Raw genomic sequence first — 22,280 nt, 5'->3', positions numbered from 1 at the left:
TATATATATATATGCATATCATGCATACATACAAACACACACACACACACATATATATACACTTAAAGACAATATATGTATGCCTGTGTGGCTATTTGTATATGAATATATATATAAGTGCTTAGGCGTGTGAATGTGTATATGGATGGACCGCCATCAGTGATCAAATGGATTACCTGCTTACCAAATTAGCGTGTAAGTGGCTGAGCATTCCACAGACATGTGTACTTTTAATGCAATTCTTAGACAGAATCTGTGTGACAAGGCTGTACCTTGAATTACAGGTGCAATCCATATAGATGAACTTCTATACAGTTTCTGTCTACCCAAACTCACAAGATGATCTGAGGCTACAGAAAATGACATTTGCTAAAGATGCTATGCAGTGGGATTGAACCCAACAAATGGTTGCAAAATGAACTTCTTAACCATTTGGTTATACTGTGGCTGGCAGTGTTGTGATCAGTTGAAACAGTCCCAAATTATTGGTAATTCAATTTATCAATCAAACATCAGTATTTATAAAATGTAAGCAGACTAATTTTTTCTTTTGCTTAGTAATATTTCGGTAATATTTCATGAACATTGGACATGTTAAAATTATGTTTCTTTCATGTCTTCAACTAAAATTTATTGTCTTTAAAAAAAAATCATTACTGCCATTTTCATTATTTTACTGGCTATTTGTTGTAAACAATAACTGTTGAATCTATATGTTTAAAATTGAGAGGAATTATATATTAGTACGAATGTGAATTTTTTTTATTTTCCCAATTTTCAAACTGGAGAAAATGTGATATTATATTCATGTGTACATACGAACATTCATATTTATATGTCAACGTCTATCTTATATGTTGTTTATATGCAAATGTATATATGTCAATTGTTATTTTCATATGTATAAGAGATAATAAACTGTTGAATATTTTGTTACATGAATAAAAAGAAACAAAATAAAATATTTGATCTAAATTTTGGGTTATCCTTGTATTCATAAATCTATTTATTTTTGTCTAAGTCTTTGCTGAAGAAGAAATAAACAATCTAATATAACATTTGTCCATTAAGATTATTTGAAACCAAATATAATTTAAAGCTCTTCTCTTCGATCAAGAGAAATGTAACATATTTATAATTTCTTAATTTCTTTCAAGTGATCAACAATTATCATCTTCTCTGTTTGGTAAAATGATAAGTAAAACTGCTTAAACTAGTTAGTGTGAAAATTCTTTTACTAGGAGTGTGTTGTGAGGATCGAAGTTTTTTTTCTATTCCCTGCAATAAATAATGCAAGACCCTACTATTTCTGCATTTAATATACAGAACATTCCTCTGAGGTATTTTTCCTCACCCACATGACTTAATGTTGCTTTTGTTTAGCTCTTAGGTTAGGATTGATTGAGCAGACCTATGATCTCAGGTATTCTTGCTGTGACTATATCATCTATTTGTGTATTTAAAATTACATTGTTACATGTTTCTTTCAATTTTTTGTTTAAGATGGAAAGGTGTGATTTGAGTGAGATTTAGCTGCTGTTTCTAGCTAGCAGGACAGTAAGATTCCAACTAAAATTAAAATTCGAATATTGAGCTTCACAGAGAGGATGATAAAAGACGATTGATGATTTACAGTATAGAAAACCTGCCTGGCTAAATAAAATCCAGGCTATAAAAGCATGTCTTTTATGTTCATAGCACCCTATCCCTCACCCATGCTCACCACTGCAGTTATTCCCTTCCCATTCATATTCTCTCACATACCTACTTGTTGAATCCCTTCCCTACAACATATCCTCCTAATATGCCCTCCCTGTACTTGTGCCCACTAATTAAATTCCCTCTCACACCTCATCAACACCCACACTCCTTTCCCAATCTTTTGAATGCACACACCCATTCCCCCTCTCCAATTCCCAGTCCACTTCACTATATACACTTCCCTGTAACTTAGGTGTATGGCTCCTGCTTCCTTCCCCATAACACCTTCACCATCTCCTCTCTCTCTCTCCACCTGAGGTAGCCATATTTTTCCTCTAATGCAAGACTACTGATAGCACCACATAAAACGCTCTCAGTACATTCTATAAAATGGTTGGCATTAGGAAGGACATCTAACCATAGAAACCATGCTGAAGCAGACAGTAGAACTTGGAGCAGTCTTCTAACTTACCAATTCCTCTGAAACTGTCTAACACCTGCCAGACTGGAAGACAAATGTTAAAAGGAGGAGGAGGAGCTTGGTTCATCCACTTATGAAATAGCATAAAAAGAATAAATTATCACAGAGAAGGATTAGTTAAGAAAGAAAACTTGGATTTATGATTCTTAAGCATTTTTTCCTATGCACCCTTTCCATCATATTTCAGAATGTTACTCCTGCTGTTTCAAGAATATCTAAATCAGGTGTTAAAAAGATAAATAAATAAATCCAAATTATATGCATATAAAATTGAAAATCATGTTTTTTCATTAGTACATATACATTTACCTGGATTATTCTTACAGTATTGTTTTACAAATGTAAAAGCAATTGAAAATTTAATAAGTGTTTACACATGCACACACACACACACACACACACACACACACACACATATATATGCATATTATACTTAAATATTAAAAAAAAAAAGAAAGAAGCTCAACTGAATGCCAGGATAATTCATTTTAATGAAATTTTATACAAATATCTTCCAGATGGTGTAGATTATGATTATATCAAAAATTAAAGTGGAAAAAGAATGGTGGTACACACACATACTGATACACATCACATAGTTTTTGCATCATTTCAAGTTTCATTTTATAGAAATATATGTGATGTGTGACAACACGTGTGTGCGCGTACAGACTATTTTTTTTTTTAACATTGAATTTTGATATCGTAATCTACACCAACTCTGAAAGGTAATTATAGAAAATTTCATTTAAAAATACTCATTTATTCTGAAAGTTATGAGGAAACAAGGCTGGTGAAAGATGACGGGGAACACACTTGTGTAGGTATGCCCTAATTTCTTCAAACAATGGTAATTATTTTCGTAATTGGTACGCAAAACCAGTGCTGTAGAAATCCTCAACGAAATTAGACCCTTTACATCAAACAGAAGAGATCCTCCAGCTCTTTACAGAGAGAGAGGGTAATAAAAGGAGGAGGGAGAGAGAGAGAGAGGGCGATATAGAAAGGGAGGAAGAGAGAGAGATGACAGAGAGAAACGCCGATTAGTGATTCAGGCAGACGACACAATTTAAAAAGTTACTGGAATGAAACTTTAACTAAAAAATATATTCAGAAAAGTAATTTAGCTTACATAAGAATAAACAAACGGTTGATTCTGCAAATTTCTAACACAAAACGAGTATTTTATGATTTCGTAACACGAAATAAACAAACAAACAAACAAAAAAAATATATATATATATAAACGCTTTAAACGTTTACCTCATAAGATCCTGTCCCCTTGAAGACATTCTAAGCAACTATTTTGCTGAGAAAGAGTTACCTCCCTGTATCGTTCTTATTTGTTTTCTATTCTTTCTTTCTGCAGGTAGATAATCTAGGGCATGGAGGCGCAATGGCCCAGTGGTTAGGGCAGCGGACTTGCGGTCATAGGATCACGGTTTCGATTCCCTGACCGGACGTTGTGAGTGTTTATTGAGCGAAAACACGTAAAGCTCCACGAGGCTCCGGCAGGGGATGGTGGTGAACCCTACTGTACTCTTCCACCACAACTTTCTCTCACTCTTACATCCTGTTTCTGTTGTGCCTGTAATTCAAAGGGTCAGCCTTGTCACACTGTGTCACGCTGAATATCCCCGAGAACTACGTTAAGGGTACACGTGTCTGTGGAGTGCTCAGCCACTTGCATGCTAATTTCGCGAGCAGTGCTTCCAGAACTCAGTTTTATCGGATCAACTGGAACCCTCGACGTTGTAAGCGACGGAGTGCCAACAACAATCTAGGGCATTTTTTGCCCAGACTCAATATTTAGATCCGTTTATGCTTCCATTTATGATGCAATTTGTTGAAGATATAAGTAACACATCTTAGCTGCTGCTCTACTGTAATTAAAATGCTATTGAAGGGAAACAACTCTGTATTGAATATTATTACATTATGTATGGAGTACCTGAATATTTCAAAGTACTAAAATGCGATTTGAATTTCAAATAAAAAGATTTATAGTGAGATTCTGGATTATTTTGAAAATTACGTAACAAAGGCAATGTATTAAAAATATTATTTAAAAAATTTCACCAGTTCTGTTCTAAACCGGATCAAATTATGTAAGTAACAAGGCTCGCAATTCTACATGTAAGGAATAGTACTATATTTAAACTTTTCTGTGATCATATATGTAACAATAATGTACATTATCTTTGTGTTTAAATTTACAAAAGAAATACAAAAGTAATACATTTCACGATTAATATGAATTCCAAGGATTTTTTAACTATTTGGTGTCCATATCAATAATTAATATCCACTTTCTTTAGACTTGGGTATTGAAAAAATCAGTTATACAAAAGAATACTGATATGAAATTTATGTACGGTTGAAGGTGGAGTAAACTTTGAAAGTGTTAAAAATATAAACTAATTCCCTTTGGATATCCCATACATGATTGCAGCGTAAAATGCCGGAGAAACAATGTGATATAAAATTTATGGTTTTGTCATTCAGGCGTTCACTTAGAAAATTGCCAATAAAATTTTGACTATATTTCTGAAGAAGAATTTGAAGAAATCAGTGATTTTCAGATGTTTTCTCTTTCCCATAATAGTTTAGCTTTATCAATCACTAGCAATGCACCCTGGCATTGCCAGGGTATTATGTCCTTCTGGCACATTGTATTATATATATATATCATCATCATCGTTTAACGTCCGCTTTCCATGCTAGCATGGGTTGGATGATTTGACTGAGGACTGGTGAAACCAGATGGCTATATACCAGGCTCCAATCTGATTTGGCAGAGTTTCTACAGAAGGATGCCCTTCCTAACGCCAACCACTCCGAGAGTGTAGTGGGTGCTTTTACATGCCACCGGCACGAAGGCCAGTCAGGCGGTACTGGCAACAGCCACGCTCAAAATGGTGTATTTTACGTGCCACCTGCACAAGAGCCAGTCCAGCGGCACTGGCAACGATCTCGCTCGAATGTCTTTACACGTGCCACCGGCACAAGTGCTAGAAAGGCGACGCTGGGCACAGGTGCCATCACGATTTCACTTTCGCTTGCCCCAACAGATCTTCGCGAGCCGAGTTTTGTGTCCAATGAAGGAGACGATGTTGGCATGGGTGCCAGTCGTCAAATTTAGTTCGATTTCAATTTCACTTGCCTCAACAGGTCTTCGCAACCGGAGTTTAGTGTCCAATGAAGGAAGGGTGCGCATAAGTGGGCTGGCTACATCCCTGGCAGAGGCCTTGGATTTAGGTCTCACTTGGCTTGCTAAGTCTTCTCACGCACAGCATATTTCCAAAGGTCTCGGTCAGAAGTCATCGCCTCGGAGAGGCCCAATATTCGAAGGTCATGCCTCACCACCTCATCCCAGGTCTTCCTGGGCCTACTTCTTCCACAGGTTCCCTCAACTGCTAGGGTGTGGTACTTTTTCACAAAGCTATCCTCATCGATTCTCGCCACATGACCATACCAGCGCAATCGTCTCTCTTGCACACCACAACTGATGCTTCTTAAGTTCAACTTTTCTCTCAAGGTACTTACACTCTGTCTAATATGCACACTGACATTACACATCCATCGGAGCATACTGGCTTCATTCCTTGTGAGCCTATGCATGTCTTCAGCAGTCACGGCCCATGTTTCACTGCCCTGAAGCATGGCTGTTCGTACACATGCGTCATACAGTCTGCCTTTTACTCCGAGAGAGAGACCCTTTCTCACCAGCAGAGGTAAGAGCTCTCTGAACTTTGCCCAGGCTATTCTTATTCTAGCAGCTACACTTTCAGCGCACCCCCCCCCCTACTAACTTGGTCACCTAGATAACAGAAGCTATCAACCACTTCTAGTTTTTCTCCCTGGAATGTGGCAGAAGTTTTCTGCACATTTACAGTGTTTATAGCTCCTGAACATCTGCTACATACAAAACTAACTTCCTAGTTAACCTTCCTTTGATATTGATATATATATATATATATAATAGCAGTTGATGCAGTATTAACACCAAATGGTAATATTTGTCCCCATTTAAGAGTGGATGTTGTGTTAAAACACAGAAAACTACAATAGTTACTGTGAGAGAGCTTCACATTTGGTGCATATAAGCACTCTTGTTTATATTGTTAGCAGGAGATAAGTCAACTGCCATCTCTGCTGCTAAAACTACCAGATCATGTGATTTCAGCCTTCCTTGGTCTTGTCAATGGTAGATGCCGAAGTGTGGCTGAAGGTATACTTATTCATGTAATGGTGTGTGATGAACGACCTAGTACAAATGTGCTGTACAAAAATGTGCTAGTACAAAAAACAGAGTGTAAGTGGAATTAGATGAAGTATCCGAGAAGGAAGACTGCACTGCTATGAAGATAGCTCTATAAAGAAGTGCTGTTCAATTAATGTTGATGAGCTTGTAATAGAGGGAGACCCAGGAAGACATGGGATGAAGTAGTGAAGGCTGAATCTCAGGAGCTTGAACCTCACAGAAGAGATGACAAAGGAGAGGATGACTAACACTGTACAGTCCTTGAAATCTGCCTACCTCAATAAAACTGAGTTCTGGAAGCACCGTGTGTGTATACATATTCACAAACATGCTCTTCACCCAATTTCCTCAAGACACCACTGCCACCCATCACCTCTCTAATATCACCTTTTCCTTGATATCTCCCTTACTATCCATAACCATTTCACTTGATATCCCTCTTTAATATTATTCTCTCCACTGACATTTTACATTGATTAACCTCGAGCCACCAAATTATCTGTCTCCTCCACCACCACACATCTCCCAATCTCTGTGCAACATACCCAACCACATGTCATGTATCTCTCTTACCCTTCCCCTGTCTACTGTATCATCTTTACTGATCTGCTGCTCTTCAAACCACCACTTTTGGCACTGGACATGGGCAGTCATTTCCTAATCTTCCTCATTGGAATATGGTCACTAAATGATAATATATATATATATTCTTTTACTTGTTTCAGTCATTTGACTGTGGCCCAGCTGGAGCACCGCCTCAAAAAGTTTTAGTCAAAGAAATCGACCCCACGGCCGAACTGCCAAGTTACAGGGACATAAACACACCAGTATCAGTTGTCAAGTGATAACAGGAGGGACAAACACACATACATATATATATACACATGATGGGCTTCTTTCAGTTTCTGTCTAGCAAATCCACTTACAAGGCTTTAGTTGGCCTGAGGCTATATATACACATGCGTGCATACATTCTAGTGTGATGAGTAGAGGAAAGCTTGACAGGCAAAGATTGGGTGTGGGGGATGGACATAAGCATAAACATTTCTTTGCTGAGATGGACAGGTCTTCTCAGGCACAGTGAATCACCTGTCACCTCAGTCCTTTTTGAGTGTGTGTGTGTGTAAATGTATCCAGTTATATATTTTTTTCATTTTTGGTCCACTTTATTTTCTGTTACTCTTACATGTGCACTATAACATTTTCTCTTAAACATTTAACTATTTGTCCTCTTAATTTTCTGGTGATTATTACTTACAGTAACTTACCTCTTGACACCATTTAGTATGTAATATATATTTCAAAACTGAAGAGTTCCAATTCTTTATTTCTATCATTCTCTTAAACTACTGTGATACAATTTTAAGATGTGTTTATATCACAATACAACCAGTTTCAGTTTTCTTTTATGATGTTTTCACTTATTTATTTAAATTTTTCTCAATACTATCCAAAATTAGTTTACATCTTTTATTATAGTGTATGTATAAGTAAAGGTCATATATATATACACACACACAATAATATATATAGTGCGATTTAAAGTGACATTTTTTTATATAAATTGATTAAAAAATGATGAGCTAACCAAGGCTGGAATCAAACCCACATATCAACATTAACACGGCTCCATGCGCATCCAATTGGGCCAAACACTCACCCAAAAATGTCGCTTTAAATTGGAATATATTATTATTATGATATATTATTATATAATTATTCTACTAAGAGACTTCCATAGTCGCTCTATCTCCGTAACTTACAAAGCCTTTGAGTTTGTTTACAAATATTATATCTATATATTTATTCACAAATATTATATATATGTATATATATATATATATATATATATATATATACTAGCAGAGGCACCCGGCGTTGCTCGGGAATGAAATTGTTGCTTATATACTTGAAGAAAAAAAGGCAAAATATGCTGTATAGAAATTTGAGAGGACATTCTGTAGATGGACTCTCAGATGAATGATGGCTGGGTGCCTCTCATGAATGGGGAAAATTGAAGATGTGCCAAAAAGCCTCATTGGTACTTGAAAACTTTTACGAAAATTAAAATGGGGATTAAATGAAAAAAATGATTTACGTGAATATCCTCACAAGAGTAATTGAAATAAATGGCGATTGTGGAAGTGCGCGCATTTAACGTGTGTGTTTGTAAATATGTTTGTATACATTTATATATGTGTGTGTTTGTAAGAGACAGAGTGTGAGTGAGAGAGAGAGGTTTGTTGTCATGTATACGTACATGCATAAATATACATACATCTTTGGATGTATGCATATGACAACACAGCCCTTGACTCACTCACACTCTGTCTCTTACAAACACGCACGCGTGCTCATACACACGTGTCTTTGTAAATATGTTTGTATACATTTATGTATGTGTGTGTTTGTAAGAGACAGAGTGTGAGTGAGTCAAGGGGTGTGTGTGTGCATGTGTATGTGTGTGAGACAGAGTGAGAGAGCGGTGTGTATGTAGTATTTACTCACTCTCTCACATACACACGAACACACAAAATAGAGTGAAGCTTTTTGCCGTTGTTACATCAATACCGGAGCGCGTGCATACACACGTATGTCTTTGTAAATATGTTTGTATACTTTTATGTATGTGTGTGTTTGTAAGAGATAGAGTGAGAGTGAGAGAGAGAGGTTTGTTGTCATGTATACGTACATGCATAAATATACATACATCTTTGGGTGTATGCATATGACAACACAGCCCTTGATTCACTCACACTCTGTCTCTTACAAACACGCACGCGTGCGCATACACACATGTGTCTGTAAATATGTTTGTATACATTTATGTATGTGTGTGTTTGTAAGAGACAGAGTGTGAGTGAGTCAAGGTGTGTGTGTGTGTGTGTGTGCGTGTGTATGTGTGTGAGACAGAGTGAGAGAGCGGTGTGTATGTAGTATTTACTCTCTCTCAAACACACACACTCACACACAAAATAGAGAGTGAAGCTTTTTGCCGTTGTTACGTCAATACCGGAAGTTGATATTGAGGAACCTTTTTAAAGAAGTGAATCTTAAATATAAAGCAATATTATTTATTTTTAATTAAAAAAATCAAATGAAGAGCCTAAGATTTATCCGAGGTCAAATTATTCATGCATTACAAGTATGGAAGCATTTGGTGAAGTCGATTTCACGTGAAAAGCGATTACACACACATCTCTGTTTTATATATAGTATAGATATATATACACTCACACCCTTGTGTGTGCATATAAAGGCATACATTAGTACTTTCAAGAATTACAGTATCACTTCTAGTTATTTTATTGAACCATCATCAGATAACTGAAACTCAGAAAATAAATCCATCAGGAATTGAACATTGAAATATAAAAGGAACCAAACCAATGAATAGAAGTTTCTAACTTACCTCTCTATTATATAAAACTGCAATTTCACAATTAAACTTCTAGCTGATTCAAAACAGGTTTTTATGAACCACATTTTTTAAAAATCGATGAGAACACATCACATCAAATTTACTGTTGAAGCAGTTTAACCCCTTTGTTACAATAATTCCATTAAAATCCAGTCTTTGTTTTAGTTTAATTTTGTAAAATAATGAAGAATTTAGTAAAATAACTGTCATTATTAACCTGGTATTTTAAACATAAATTAACATGAAATTTAGGTTTTAATTTAAATCACTTTAAATTAGGAAGTTGTATTTATGCAACAAGAGGCAATCTCAGGTGGTTTGGTATCAAAAGGGTTAAAGATTAATATTAGCAAGTATGTATTTATGGGGACAAGTGCTTTAATGCAATAAACAAAACAAAACAAAACAAAACAGTTTGAAATATTTGAACCTATCGTTTCAGTCTCTGCAGATAAATGTTTGACCCATTCACATTTTTTAGCTACATGGAAATCATGTATGTAACCTAAAATGCTAAATTATCTAAGCAGAAATATTGTGTAAAATTTTGTATATGATTACACCACATAATTTGGTTTCAGAATTGTTTTTCTCTATACTCTCTTTTCCAAGGATAAAACAGACACAGACACAGAAATGGTCATATAAAAGATTGTCAGACAGGTATATCATTAATAACACAATATAAGTATGGATATACATATGTATGCACTTAAGAGAAAGAAACTGAAGATATATTTTTTGAGCTTCAGTTTTTATAACTCATGAAGACAAAAGAATTATTTTTGTTTATTTTTTTTTAATGTAATTAGGGCAAGTAAATACAAGACAAGTTTGTAATTGGTATATCTCTTAGTTTGGGAATAACCCAATGTTTCTTTCAAGAACCATGTCCTCATGGATTATTTCTTAATATTTTGGTTTATATAAATTTCAGTGTAAACATCAGAAAGATCGCTTTTCATTGTTATAGAAGCATGTTCTATAAATCATACATGAAGAAAATAAAAATAAAATGTACTTTCACCAATAACATATAATTAGTACTAAATATGACAAACAAAGCTTTAGTTCCCAATGTTTTATATAAACCAGTATTCTTTTTTCATCTCAACTTAATTTACAACTTAAAGACTTGTATCTAAAGAATAGTGTGAACACATTAGTTGCAATTAAATAAAATAGGATCAGAAATTAACTATATGTGGAAACTTTCAATAATTTCCAAAGCTTGCCTGATAAAATTTTTAAAAAACACAGGTATTCCAATACTATCATTTGATATACTATGTTTTAATGTTTTATTAACAACAATCAATTTTCATACTGTAGCAATATTAAAAAAATTTGCCTTCAATCTTATCAATCATACTAATTATGATAATCAAATCCATGAAAATATTTGAAATATTTGGGGCACACTAAGCAAAATTTTGTAATTTCTGAACATAATAAAGAATTTAAGAGCAAATGGTCAAACAATTAGAGCTGAAATAATAAAAACTTTATAATATTCACACACTGGGAACTGGTTCAGTATTACATCTAATTAAAAACAACATTAATGTTTTATATCTTTATTACTGCAACATATCTTATTGTTACTAGTATTCTCTAGTAATTGGTGGAGAAAATATTTGTATAATGCCCTTTAGGAATGAATATAGTTAAGGAATTTCTAAAAAGGTAGCAAATCAATGCAACCATTGACTTTGATGAAAATAAAGAGACAGTATTATAAAATAAAGTGATGGTACGTTGCATTTTTCTTTTACTCTATTCCCTTAAAGTTTATGTAGGATGAATTTGCAAATTTGGTTATTTGCCCATAAAATGTTAAAACAAAAGGTTTTACAGCTAGATGCTGTTTTAATGCTAGCAACTCAGTTATGAAGTGGTAATGGCACATGTTTTCAGCTAGACAGACTGAGCCAAGGACAGTAATGTGCCTATGCCTAGAAGCATAACACAATGGCTGTAACTGTGTTTGGATTGATAGCCGCATATTCAATAGTCAAGCATCTAACTTCACAGCCTTTGTGCCTTCACAGCCAACCCTATATTATTTTAGTTGCACTGAAAAAAATTTCTTAAAATCTAATACACATTCTGTGATTTATTTAATTTATATGTTTAATAGAAATACTTGGAAGTAAATATATTTGTTCATGTATAACTCTGTATTTATATATTTTCATTTACATGCTCTATATATTCCTTTTTAATTGATTCATATAGCACTTATATATAAATTTAAGCCCATAAAGTAGGCCTCTTTATACATACATGCATACACACATCTATACATTCACTCAAAATCAATATATTTACATACAACTATGTATGAAAATATACATTTAATATACATTTTTGATATTTTATTTAGTTCTCATTTCTATATAAATAACATTAGAATAAATCATATTGTTCATGTAGATTTTTTAATGGTGAGAAAATAAAATATTTCCCAAAGACAGAACAGATCTGGGAAAACTTTAAATATCTTAAGTGAATTCATTTAGTATTAAATTCCCTGAGTACAATATTGCTGAAGCCAATCAAAAAGAATCTATCCAAAATAACAAAATGTTATCAAGTTGACGGATCTTTGTAATCTAATCCATTTAATTGTTAAAACAGATTAGGTAACAATTATTATCAACTTAAGATGAATAATATCCAAATTTGTACCTAAACCACGAATAAATTTTTAGCTTTACTAATGATGATGATACAAATATAAAGGACAACAATATTGGTGATAAGAATAACAATGTTAATCTGAAAAAAATAATGTTTTATTTAAATTTGTGGAAAAGAATATAAGTTACATAGATACTATAATGAAAATATAAATAAACTAAGCTGAAATTTTGATCACTATATTAGGTTAAACAAGAGTGAGAAGTAACCTTTTTTTTAAATATTTATTTTTAATTCATCTTCCTAAATATTTTACTTTGTACACAAGGAAACATTCAAAAGAAAACTGCAAAAGCTAACAGATAATAAACTCACATATTTCTCACATAGTTCTATGAAATTTTCATACTGCTAGTTATAAATATTTTGGGAAAATAATTGTAGGATTCAAGGTTCAATATCATTTAACTGAGGATTGAAAATCAAATACATTTTATACCACTTTTGCAGTTTTCATTTAAAAGCCTTTCGTATAAATCATATATACACACATGTGTGCATGTATGTATACATACACACATAGTTTATTCTTATAAACAATTTAATAATCCTTACAACAGAATTATGGTCAGATATTAGTAAAATTTTGTCAAAGAATGTTACAATTTAGCTGTGTGTTCATTAAACACGCTAAAAAAACATCAGTCAAATATTGACAATCAGTAATCAATTTTCTGTCTTTTAATATTTTTGCCATTTTCATCTCTTCATTTTTATCTAGTGTCCTCTGATCTCCTTTATACTGCATTTGAAGGAGCATAATTTTCTTCTTCTTCTAAAGGTAGTGTGACAATTGTACCTGTGACAAAAAGACAACAGAGAATAATCAGTAATGCAACTATTTTAACAAATACATTATTGAAGACAAATCGATTGTTAATTCCAATCTAGTTATTACAAAATTTCACTTAAACTAATCATGTTTTTCTAATCATAATTTTAAAATAAGTAACATTAACAGACAATAGTTTTAGTGGTTTATAAAAAGTAATTAATGCAATAAATGAAGAATTTTAATTGCAAACCAAAATTTAAATGTATATACCATTCACAGAATATTTTTTAAGTGTGTAAAAATCACCTTACAAATCACCTTAGTACTGATATAAATATATACACATTGCTCACTGCAGTTAACAACAGGATATGTGCCATACGATAAGAAGACAAGTCAGAATCTCAAACAAAGCGATTTAACCAGGAACACCATGGGATGCATCAATTGAACTAACACAGAGCACTAGTGCTCAATCAGCATTAAAAATTAAGATGTACTATGAATGAAGAAGCTAGAGTAGCAAAGTAAACTATGAGATCAAATCTGGATCATCTGCACAGTAACTTATAATAATAACTATATCATGACAGATTTAGTGAGGTATCATTATATTAGACATAGTAATTCTGGATATTTATGGAAAGCTAAGAATCTGAAATCTGACTTACCTTGATGTTCAGTAAATAGCACCATTGATCTCCGAGGGTTAGAATTGGGTACATTAAACTTTTGATTATTACAGCATGGACATGCACGTTCATGTGAAAAACCAGGTCTGCAGCCAGCAGTTGTTGTTGTTGTAGAGGAAGAGGTAGTAATGGTGGTGGTGGGATACAAAGATTTTTGATCATAGGACAAAAATCTTGAAGTGGATGGGGATAGTACAGAGAGGGAAGGATTTGTATCTTCAGATTGTTTGGAAGAGGCTGATAACTGAGGAGGTATAGAGGCTAATGATTGAGGAGGGGAGATTATGTTTTCAGTTTTCATTTTGAGTTGTGATGACCTGACTGATGGCAGAGTGTGATGTAATGGAGATGATGAATTACTAGTGCTAGACTGGCCTCGGCCTTTAGAGAGTCTGTAGTGCTCCCATATTTCTTCACCTCGGCGTAATCCAGTTAAGACTCCAGTCAGAGGACTGACTATTGCTGCTGAAGGTGGAAGAGGAAGTCCACAAGTTTTTAATTTATTTCGTAGAGAAGGGACAGAATGACGGTTATGAAAAACAGAGCTGTGTCGTCGTGTGTTTTTATGTCGGGAATGAGGGTTTGGAAATTGCTTTGGCAGCTTGCTCTCATGGCAATCAGGTGTATTTGAATGAGTGTCATTAAAAGGTTTTATCACAGTGTTGCTAATTTTCATTAATTCTTCTTTGGCACTGGGCTTGCAGGAAGATGATTTCACAGATACTGATGTTGTTTTAGTTGTTACAGAAGGAACACAACTCGTCTGAGCAAGAATGTGACTAGTTTCTGAAGAGAAACTTTCATCGCTACCAGATATGGCCGATAACTGACTCAGTGAATGTTCTGATGAAGCTTCACTAAGGTTACAAGAAGATATTTTGCGTGTTGGGTTGATACCATCATGAGCAGTTAGTTGGCTACCAACAGATGTGTCACTACTACTGCTATAGTCCAAATGGTACTCAGCTGTCTTGGTGTGCAAAGAATAGTTATCTCTTTTTCTACGAATATGTTGATGTTGCCGCTGATGGTATGCACTTGATAAATAAGATGCATGCTTTCTTTGTAATGAAGCAACATTGGCCTGGTCTACTTTTACACTCTCTGGTGTCTCACTCCGATATACATTTGAATCATAACTGCTTACATCACTAGGATCCTTGATGTCAGTGCTACCATAGGTACTTTGGTTACTATCAATATATGTAGAATCACTCATGCGACGGCAACAGTTGCACTGGAGACTTTCATTACTAGGGTTTTGGTCCGAGCTCCAGCTACCACATGTTGCTACTGTGCTTATGTTATTTTTACTACTAGAATACTCAGGGTCACTTTCACATGCATTGAGTTTTTGGGAAGGATAAAAGCGTGTTCGACCCAAAATCAGAGGGGAATTACTATAGATATTGTCAGAACTGGAAGTGGTAGTACTTAATTGGAATGAATGTGGCACTATTGATGAGGTTGTTTTAGAAGTAACATTTATTTCTTTGGATGTAGCATTAGTAGTAGGGGAAGCAGATGTCTTAGATGCATTGGTAGTATGGCGATTATATGATTTAGCAAGGTAAAGTGCCCTTTGAAGCGCATGAGTATAATCTAGACCAGAAGTACGGTTTTGGAATGAGTGAAGAAAATGTGAACGAGGTTGTGGATTGATGCTTGTGCTCATGTAGAAACTGGAGTTATGTTGATTAGAACCTGCTGTAGCAGTACTGGAGGACGGAATAACCATTGGGTTACCTACACAGCCACCTCTGGTGCTTTCACAAGAGGGACAAGCACGAACTGTGCTGGATATCATTCCAGGATACGTTGGACGAGATGAGGCCAAAGTCTCAAAGTAATCCATCTGACTGTATGCAGGAACATTGATACCAACTGAGTTGCGATGACTTGATGATTGTGGACCAAGTTGATGATGATGATGGTGATGCTGATTAAAATTATTACGGTGTTGATGAATACTGTTGTTATTACTACTGTTATTACCTAACGTTGATGTGGATGTGATGGCATTACTAGTGGAAGGAATGCCACCTGTAGGGCTGTTTGGTTGACTGTTAGTGACATCATGCCGAGAAATTCCACCTAATAAAAAAAAAAAAGCTAAAATTTAGTAATCAAAAATAATAGTCAATCAATGAAAGGATAATTGTTATCAAATAACAATTCAATTAGTTCTTGGGTTGTACACTGGACCTGTTGCCTAGTTTAATATCATCATCTGGTTCATAGGCAGAGTTCAAGTGGTTGGCATTAGGAAGGGCATCCAGTTGAAAAAAACCACACAAAATGAAGTGTATGAGTAAGGCATGGTCTCCAACCATACCTAGGGAGGGTGATAATTCTAAATCAGAACTAATTTGAGCCATGATGACCCACTCCAACCAATGCCAATCCAGAAAGCCGATATGAAATGAATTATGATGATGACAATGATATTAATTATGACAATGATATACAAATATTCAGTATTCTGTCAATTGACATTTTTAACTAATGATGAAAAGATAAAAACTGGAAGAAACTGAAATGAGAGGCATTCATAAACTTGTGTGACATATCAGCATAAAAATATTATCTTAAAATTAGAACTACCATTGATATTTCTTTAATACATGAGATGTACACACTTAAACAGTTTGTATGCTAAGAATGAAATTTTTTAATGCTATTTTCTTTAAATTCTTTTTCTTGATATTTTGTCTACTATTTAACAGTTTAATGTTAACCATAAGCCTACTGAGTCCAAATAGTCTTGAAGTCAATGATTTAAAGAGAATAATCCCATCTATATATCTTTTCCTACTTTTGAAATAAAGCCAAGCACTAGTTTTATTTCCAGAAATACAGAACAATAAAATCACTTACCCATGATGTTATGCAAGCACAGGGGACATGTTCGATTTGTCACCAACCACGGATCTACACAGCTCCGATGAAATTCATGTTGACAGGGCAAAACACGAAGTTCCTGAAAGAAAATCGAAGATCTCTGAAGATATTTTTTTTCTTTTAAAGTTTAAGTAATATTACTTCAAAAATTTAAATGCTTGAATTTAATGGTTGTTATGTTTTGAAGATTTTAAAAGAAACATGAAAATAAAGCATCAAAGCATTAACCGATTACAAGACAACAATTGTCATTTTATGTGCTTGTGCAATAGTATTTGCATGCAATCTACAGGGAAGTACAAGAAATCATTTTCTAATTCATTCTTAATGGCCTAGTATTTAACGACTTGTAAATTAAATTTTTGCACAAATTTTATTCAAATTACTCAAAAATGTAGTTTAAGTTGGTTGTCACAGTAAAGAATTTGGTTCCAAATTCTGAAAATATTATCAAATACGACAGGCATCTGAAGATGGCTTGAGGGTACACTGGTCAAAATGTTGCAAGATATTAACCAAGATAAAGACACTGGTCTGAATATAGAATATATCAATGTATAATAATGAAAATCCTTCATATCAGAAATTCAAACTAAATGTGTGTGTGAAAGAGAAAGAGAATGTATGCATAAGTGTGTGTGTGTGTACATCATACACATACACACACTATTATATCAACAGTTACATTCAAGTTTAATCACAATAAAGTTCATATGCTATTGGCATCAATGACCAGAGCCAGCACAAATTACAATTAATACTTGTTTCTAAGTGTTTTCTTGATATTGTAAATTCTGTAGAAGTCAAGTTATTTACCTGGCCATTTCTATAGTCTTCAAGACAAATGGCACATGCATCTGTTGTTGAACTTTGACTGTATAAATCTGAAGTTGGAGTGTAAGAACGTGAAAATTTCCCTTTGCTTCCTGTATATTTCCGTGTCTCCAGCTTGGATACTGCTCGCTTCGCCAATTCAGACACAGATGTCTATAAAATAAAATTTAGCACATTACTAAAAGTTCGTAGTAACCTGACCATTATTATGTTTAGAGTTTTATAAAGACTTTTAGTTATCTATAACAGCTTGTTGTGATTTCATGCTGTTAGCAGCTAAATGATTTAGCATTGTATACAGCTAGAGCCCAAAGAATTTTTTTTATAATATAAACATTGGATTTCTTCACAGTTCAAAATCATTTTTATCCAAACAAAAGACTACTACTCTTTGATCTTAACCAAAAGGCCAACGACTGATTAGTTTCAGTTAGGAATCTCATTAAAAAGACATTCCTAACCTATCAGTCATTCAACATTATCATTCAACTGTGAAATGCTTTGAGATACTCAAGGTCAGAAACATGTGATGACATTCCTATCTTATAGACAGTACTTGTGAATCTTACATTGCTAGTCCAATACCTAATATTCTCAATTACAAGAAGGGTACCAAAGTAAGGAAAGGAGATTCAATCCAATAAAATATTCATAGCTGTAAACTATTACAATCTGTGGTACTTAGAGCTTTGTAGATCAAACCACTGAAGATCAGAAATTCTTTGGCTGGCTGGAGATTATCCTTTCAACTGCATCATCCTTAGTGCTCTAAAATGTTAAGGCTAATAAATTTAGTTGATGTTCACATGGACAATTTAGTGCATTACAACTCTCTGAATTTATTCAAAGGTTCATATTCTAGCTCAAAATGGGTCATAATACAGCTCTTGTGCTAAAGCTTTTTATTGAAAGAACAGCAACTCTATCCAATAAAATTTTTAGGGTAAAAAAGATAGTAAATAAGTTATTAAGGAAGTATTTTTAAGTAGTAACAGAGTAAATTAAAAGTGAGTGAATAAACTTTTGTCTCATTCAGCAAATTCATTGTGGTGGGACAATAAAACAATAATTAAAAATAGAGAGTTTTTTTTTAATAAAGAATTCTAATAATATCAAAAATGCTGATTACAATTTGCTTAAACATAATCTATCAAGCCTGATGATTATTTTCCTATTGCAAAATAATTCTTAAAGCTTTCCAGACACCAACAAACTTCCCGATGCATTTTTGATATTCCAAAAGGAGATATATACAAGTTTAAAAATATTATTTTGTTCAAGACTGACAACTACAGCTTTACAAGTTTTACCAGACAAGGAAATGCTAGACCTCTTTAAAAAAATTCAAAGTCCATTGTACTTTTGAGATTAAATATTATTCCTTTAATAGAATTCTAGTTGGATATTCATTAGTTTATCATAAAAAATTAAGTTTTGATTATTTTTCTTTTCAAGAAATATACCTATAATAAATAAAATAATAATTTAATTTTTATTACTGATTTTAGTTTTAGTTCAGGAAATGTAGAACTGTGGAGGATAATTTTACATGGTTGTAGAACCACTCAGCAAATTTAAATTTTAGTTGCATCTGTTTCTCCTAATGGAGAAAGTAGTAAAATTTGAAAACAGGATTAAAGGAATAGTTTAGAGACATTTGGAAAATTTTTGAGTACTTAATACTTGCATGCAAAATCTAAGAAACCTAAATTCCAAACACCCAACATGTAAAATAGTAATGGTATTTTCAAATGTGAGAGAGGATGCTAAAATAGCAATGTGTTTTGTCTAAAGGCACATGTATTATGTATGCAAAGCAGATAAATTTACATGCCTATATGTGCCTAATATAAATATAGATACTACAGCCTCTTTATAGTAAAGTGATTGGAATTAATGAGGATAATCTACTATACAACTTTTATTGGAAATCTACGACAGATTTCTGAAAGCAAAACAATTACGACAGCAAAACAATTATGACATTCAAGTGAGGATTCTAGAACAAGCTACCATAAGAGTAGAGATTTACATAGCAAAATATTTTGAATAAAAAGTACATTTCTAAATCTGAATATGCACTAAAGTTTGAGACAAAATACCCAATATACATACATGAGTAAAAAAAATTCTTAATTGTCAGTAACTAGACATACATGTGCCCGATATGTAGCTCAGCTCTTTTCAAAGTCATGATTCTAATTGTCAGACAACCAGTTGTTGCCATATCAGTTTTCTAGGTTCGTAATGAAAACGTATATTATTGTTGGCCAAGATACATGTGTGCAGACATTAATGCTCACAAAGGATACAAATGTAACCATAATAACACTTTTATGTTCCAAAAATAAAACAACTGATCCAAAATTATGTTTAACATTTTCAACAATCTAAGTTTAAATTTAAGTTAAATATGCTTTCTGCTTCAATATAGTTCAATACATTTTTGTAAACATCTTAACACATGGATAGTCAAACAATATTTTGGTAATATATTGAAATTTAAGCTTGTCAGTTTTTAAAAACCAAACAAGTTCTGCATTTGTGATAGTAAGCAATAATATCTTAATATATAAAATAATACATGAAAATATGTATGCTCCAAGTTGTAGGCCATAGTTTTCCATCCAGTAGATGAAATTGTAAAGGGGTACAACTCATTAAAGGAGAAGGTCATAGGCTGTATTTAACATTTGGGATCTATGTTTATTTATGTAGAGATTTTTTTTCTTTTGCATATTTTTAAGAAGATAATATAAACCATATTCTGAATTGTTTTGATGCAACAATTCCAAGTGAATCAACATTACCAGAATAATTTGAAGGTTAACTTCTTATAGAAACTAGAGGGAATTCATTCATATGTCTGCATTTATTTTAGGTATTAATAAGCCTGAGAAAATTGCTAGTTTTATATAAAAATACACGAGATGGAATATTTTCTTGCTGCTTAATATATTTTGGGTTGTTTCTGTTGTTTTCTAATGGTTTGTTATATTTAGGATGCTACCACAGTTTTTAATCTAAATATCATAATTTTTGATAAAAAAAGACCTTTAAATAAATTCATTTGAAATTTCTTTGGAACAATACAAATATGTCATCAAGATTTAAGTACTTAAAAATACAAGAATATAAGCAAACACATATGTAATACAAAAGCAAAATAAGAAACATCATAATTTTATGACTACACTTGAAGAAGTGCTTTCTTGGAAAGACTAACTTCTTAAAATGCTTAATCAAGTGTAACTGTTCAGTTTAAATATTTTTTAGAAATAAATAAATACATGTATGTCAATGTATGTATATATTCTATCATGTAAGCTTTACTATATATGCATATATATGTTCTTTTAGGAGTGGAAAATAATGTAAGCAATCTTATAAGGATTAAACTGAATCTAAGCAAGAAACTTAACCAGGAAATTCTGTAAATTCCGCCAATAAAGTTCAAATATCCTCTGCTTAATAATAAATTTGATCAGGATTGCATTTTAGTAAATTAAATATTTGAGGAAGATTTATTTCATATATTCATAAAAATAGACTCAGAATCAAAGTATTTATTAATAGCATTATTAATACTAAAATAGCTACAATGCTTAAAAAATGTTATTGACATTTGACTTGAAAATACATTATTTGGATGTGAAAACCTGAAATACTGCCAACACCAGTAACTGAATTCTGCTCTTCAATATTCTCATCACCAACGCCACCGCAACCACCACCACCATCGTCATCATCGTTCTTGTCATCACCACATCATCTCAATTTATATCCACAATGACAAGGGACTACAAGTGATGAGATGCATGGTGAAGAAGATCCATCCAACCCATGGAAGAAGGGAATAAAACAGGCATAAAATGATGAGTAGTGATGGTGATGCTGTTGGTGGTGGGGTGGTAGTCATGATGATGAGGATAATGATGATGAAGATGATGAGTCAATTAATGCCCTTAGTTTTAATTTATAAATTAGATATTAAAAAAATCGAAAGGACAAAATATGAATTTCATTATTTTTCAATCATTAATTTCAGCTTTGTACTTTTTTTAACAAGTAACTTCATCTGAGGTCAACTGGTAAAATTTAAAAAAATTACTTCCTGAGATAATAGTTGTAGTAGCCGTTTAAAACACACATGTCCTCAGCCCCCTCTTATTTACCATAGTCCTCCAGGCAATCACAGAGGAGTTCAAGACAGGTTGCCCCAGGGAGCTCCTCTATGCTGATGACCTTGCTCTAATTGTGGAGTCACTATCAGAACTAGAGGAGAAGTTTCAGGTGTGGAAGCAAGGTCTAGAATTGAAGGGCCTTAGAGTCAACCTAGCTAAAACCAAAATCCTAATAAGTAGGAAGGTAGATAAAACACAAACCCCTTCAGGTAGATGGCCCTGCTCAGTATGTAGAAAAGGAGTAGGTAGTAACTCTATAAGATGTACCCGGTGCAAGCTATGGACACATAAGAGGTGCAGCAACATCAAAGGCAGGTTAACTAG

The 22,280-nt window shown here is 33.4% G+C and overlaps 1 protein-coding gene across 3 annotated transcripts in view; it reads right to left on the bottom strand.

Annotated features, from left to right (window-relative positions):
- Positions 1–12,647: 12,647 nt before the first annotated feature.
- LOC106876273 (serine-rich adhesin for platelets) overlaps positions 12,648–22,280 on the bottom strand; it is a 141,872-nt gene continuing 132,239 nt past the window's right edge. For 2 of the 3 annotated variants that reach the window (XM_052966683.1, XM_052966696.1), the window contains 4 exons: positions 17,755–17,925; positions 16,915–17,017; positions 14,017–16,131; positions 12,648–13,369 (listed from right to left, as the gene is read on the bottom strand). In XM_052966683.1, the coding sequence (XP_052822643.1) occupies positions 13,308–13,369; positions 14,017–16,131; positions 16,915–17,017; positions 17,755–17,925 (2,451 nt within the window). In that variant the 3' untranslated portion in view covers positions 12,648–13,307. The remainder of the gene's footprint in view (positions 13,370–14,016; positions 16,132–16,914; positions 17,018–17,754; positions 17,926–22,280) is intronic. The other variant, XM_052966689.1, reaches the window with a different exon arrangement.

The sequence above is a fragment of the Octopus bimaculoides genome, chromosome 1, assembly GCF_001194135.2.
Source record: "Octopus bimaculoides isolate UCB-OBI-ISO-001 chromosome 1, ASM119413v2, whole genome shotgun sequence".
Lineage (NCBI taxonomy): Eukaryota > Metazoa > Mollusca > Cephalopoda > Octopoda > Octopodidae > Octopus > Octopus bimaculoides.
This window is presented reverse-complemented; position numbering and strand designations above follow the sequence as displayed.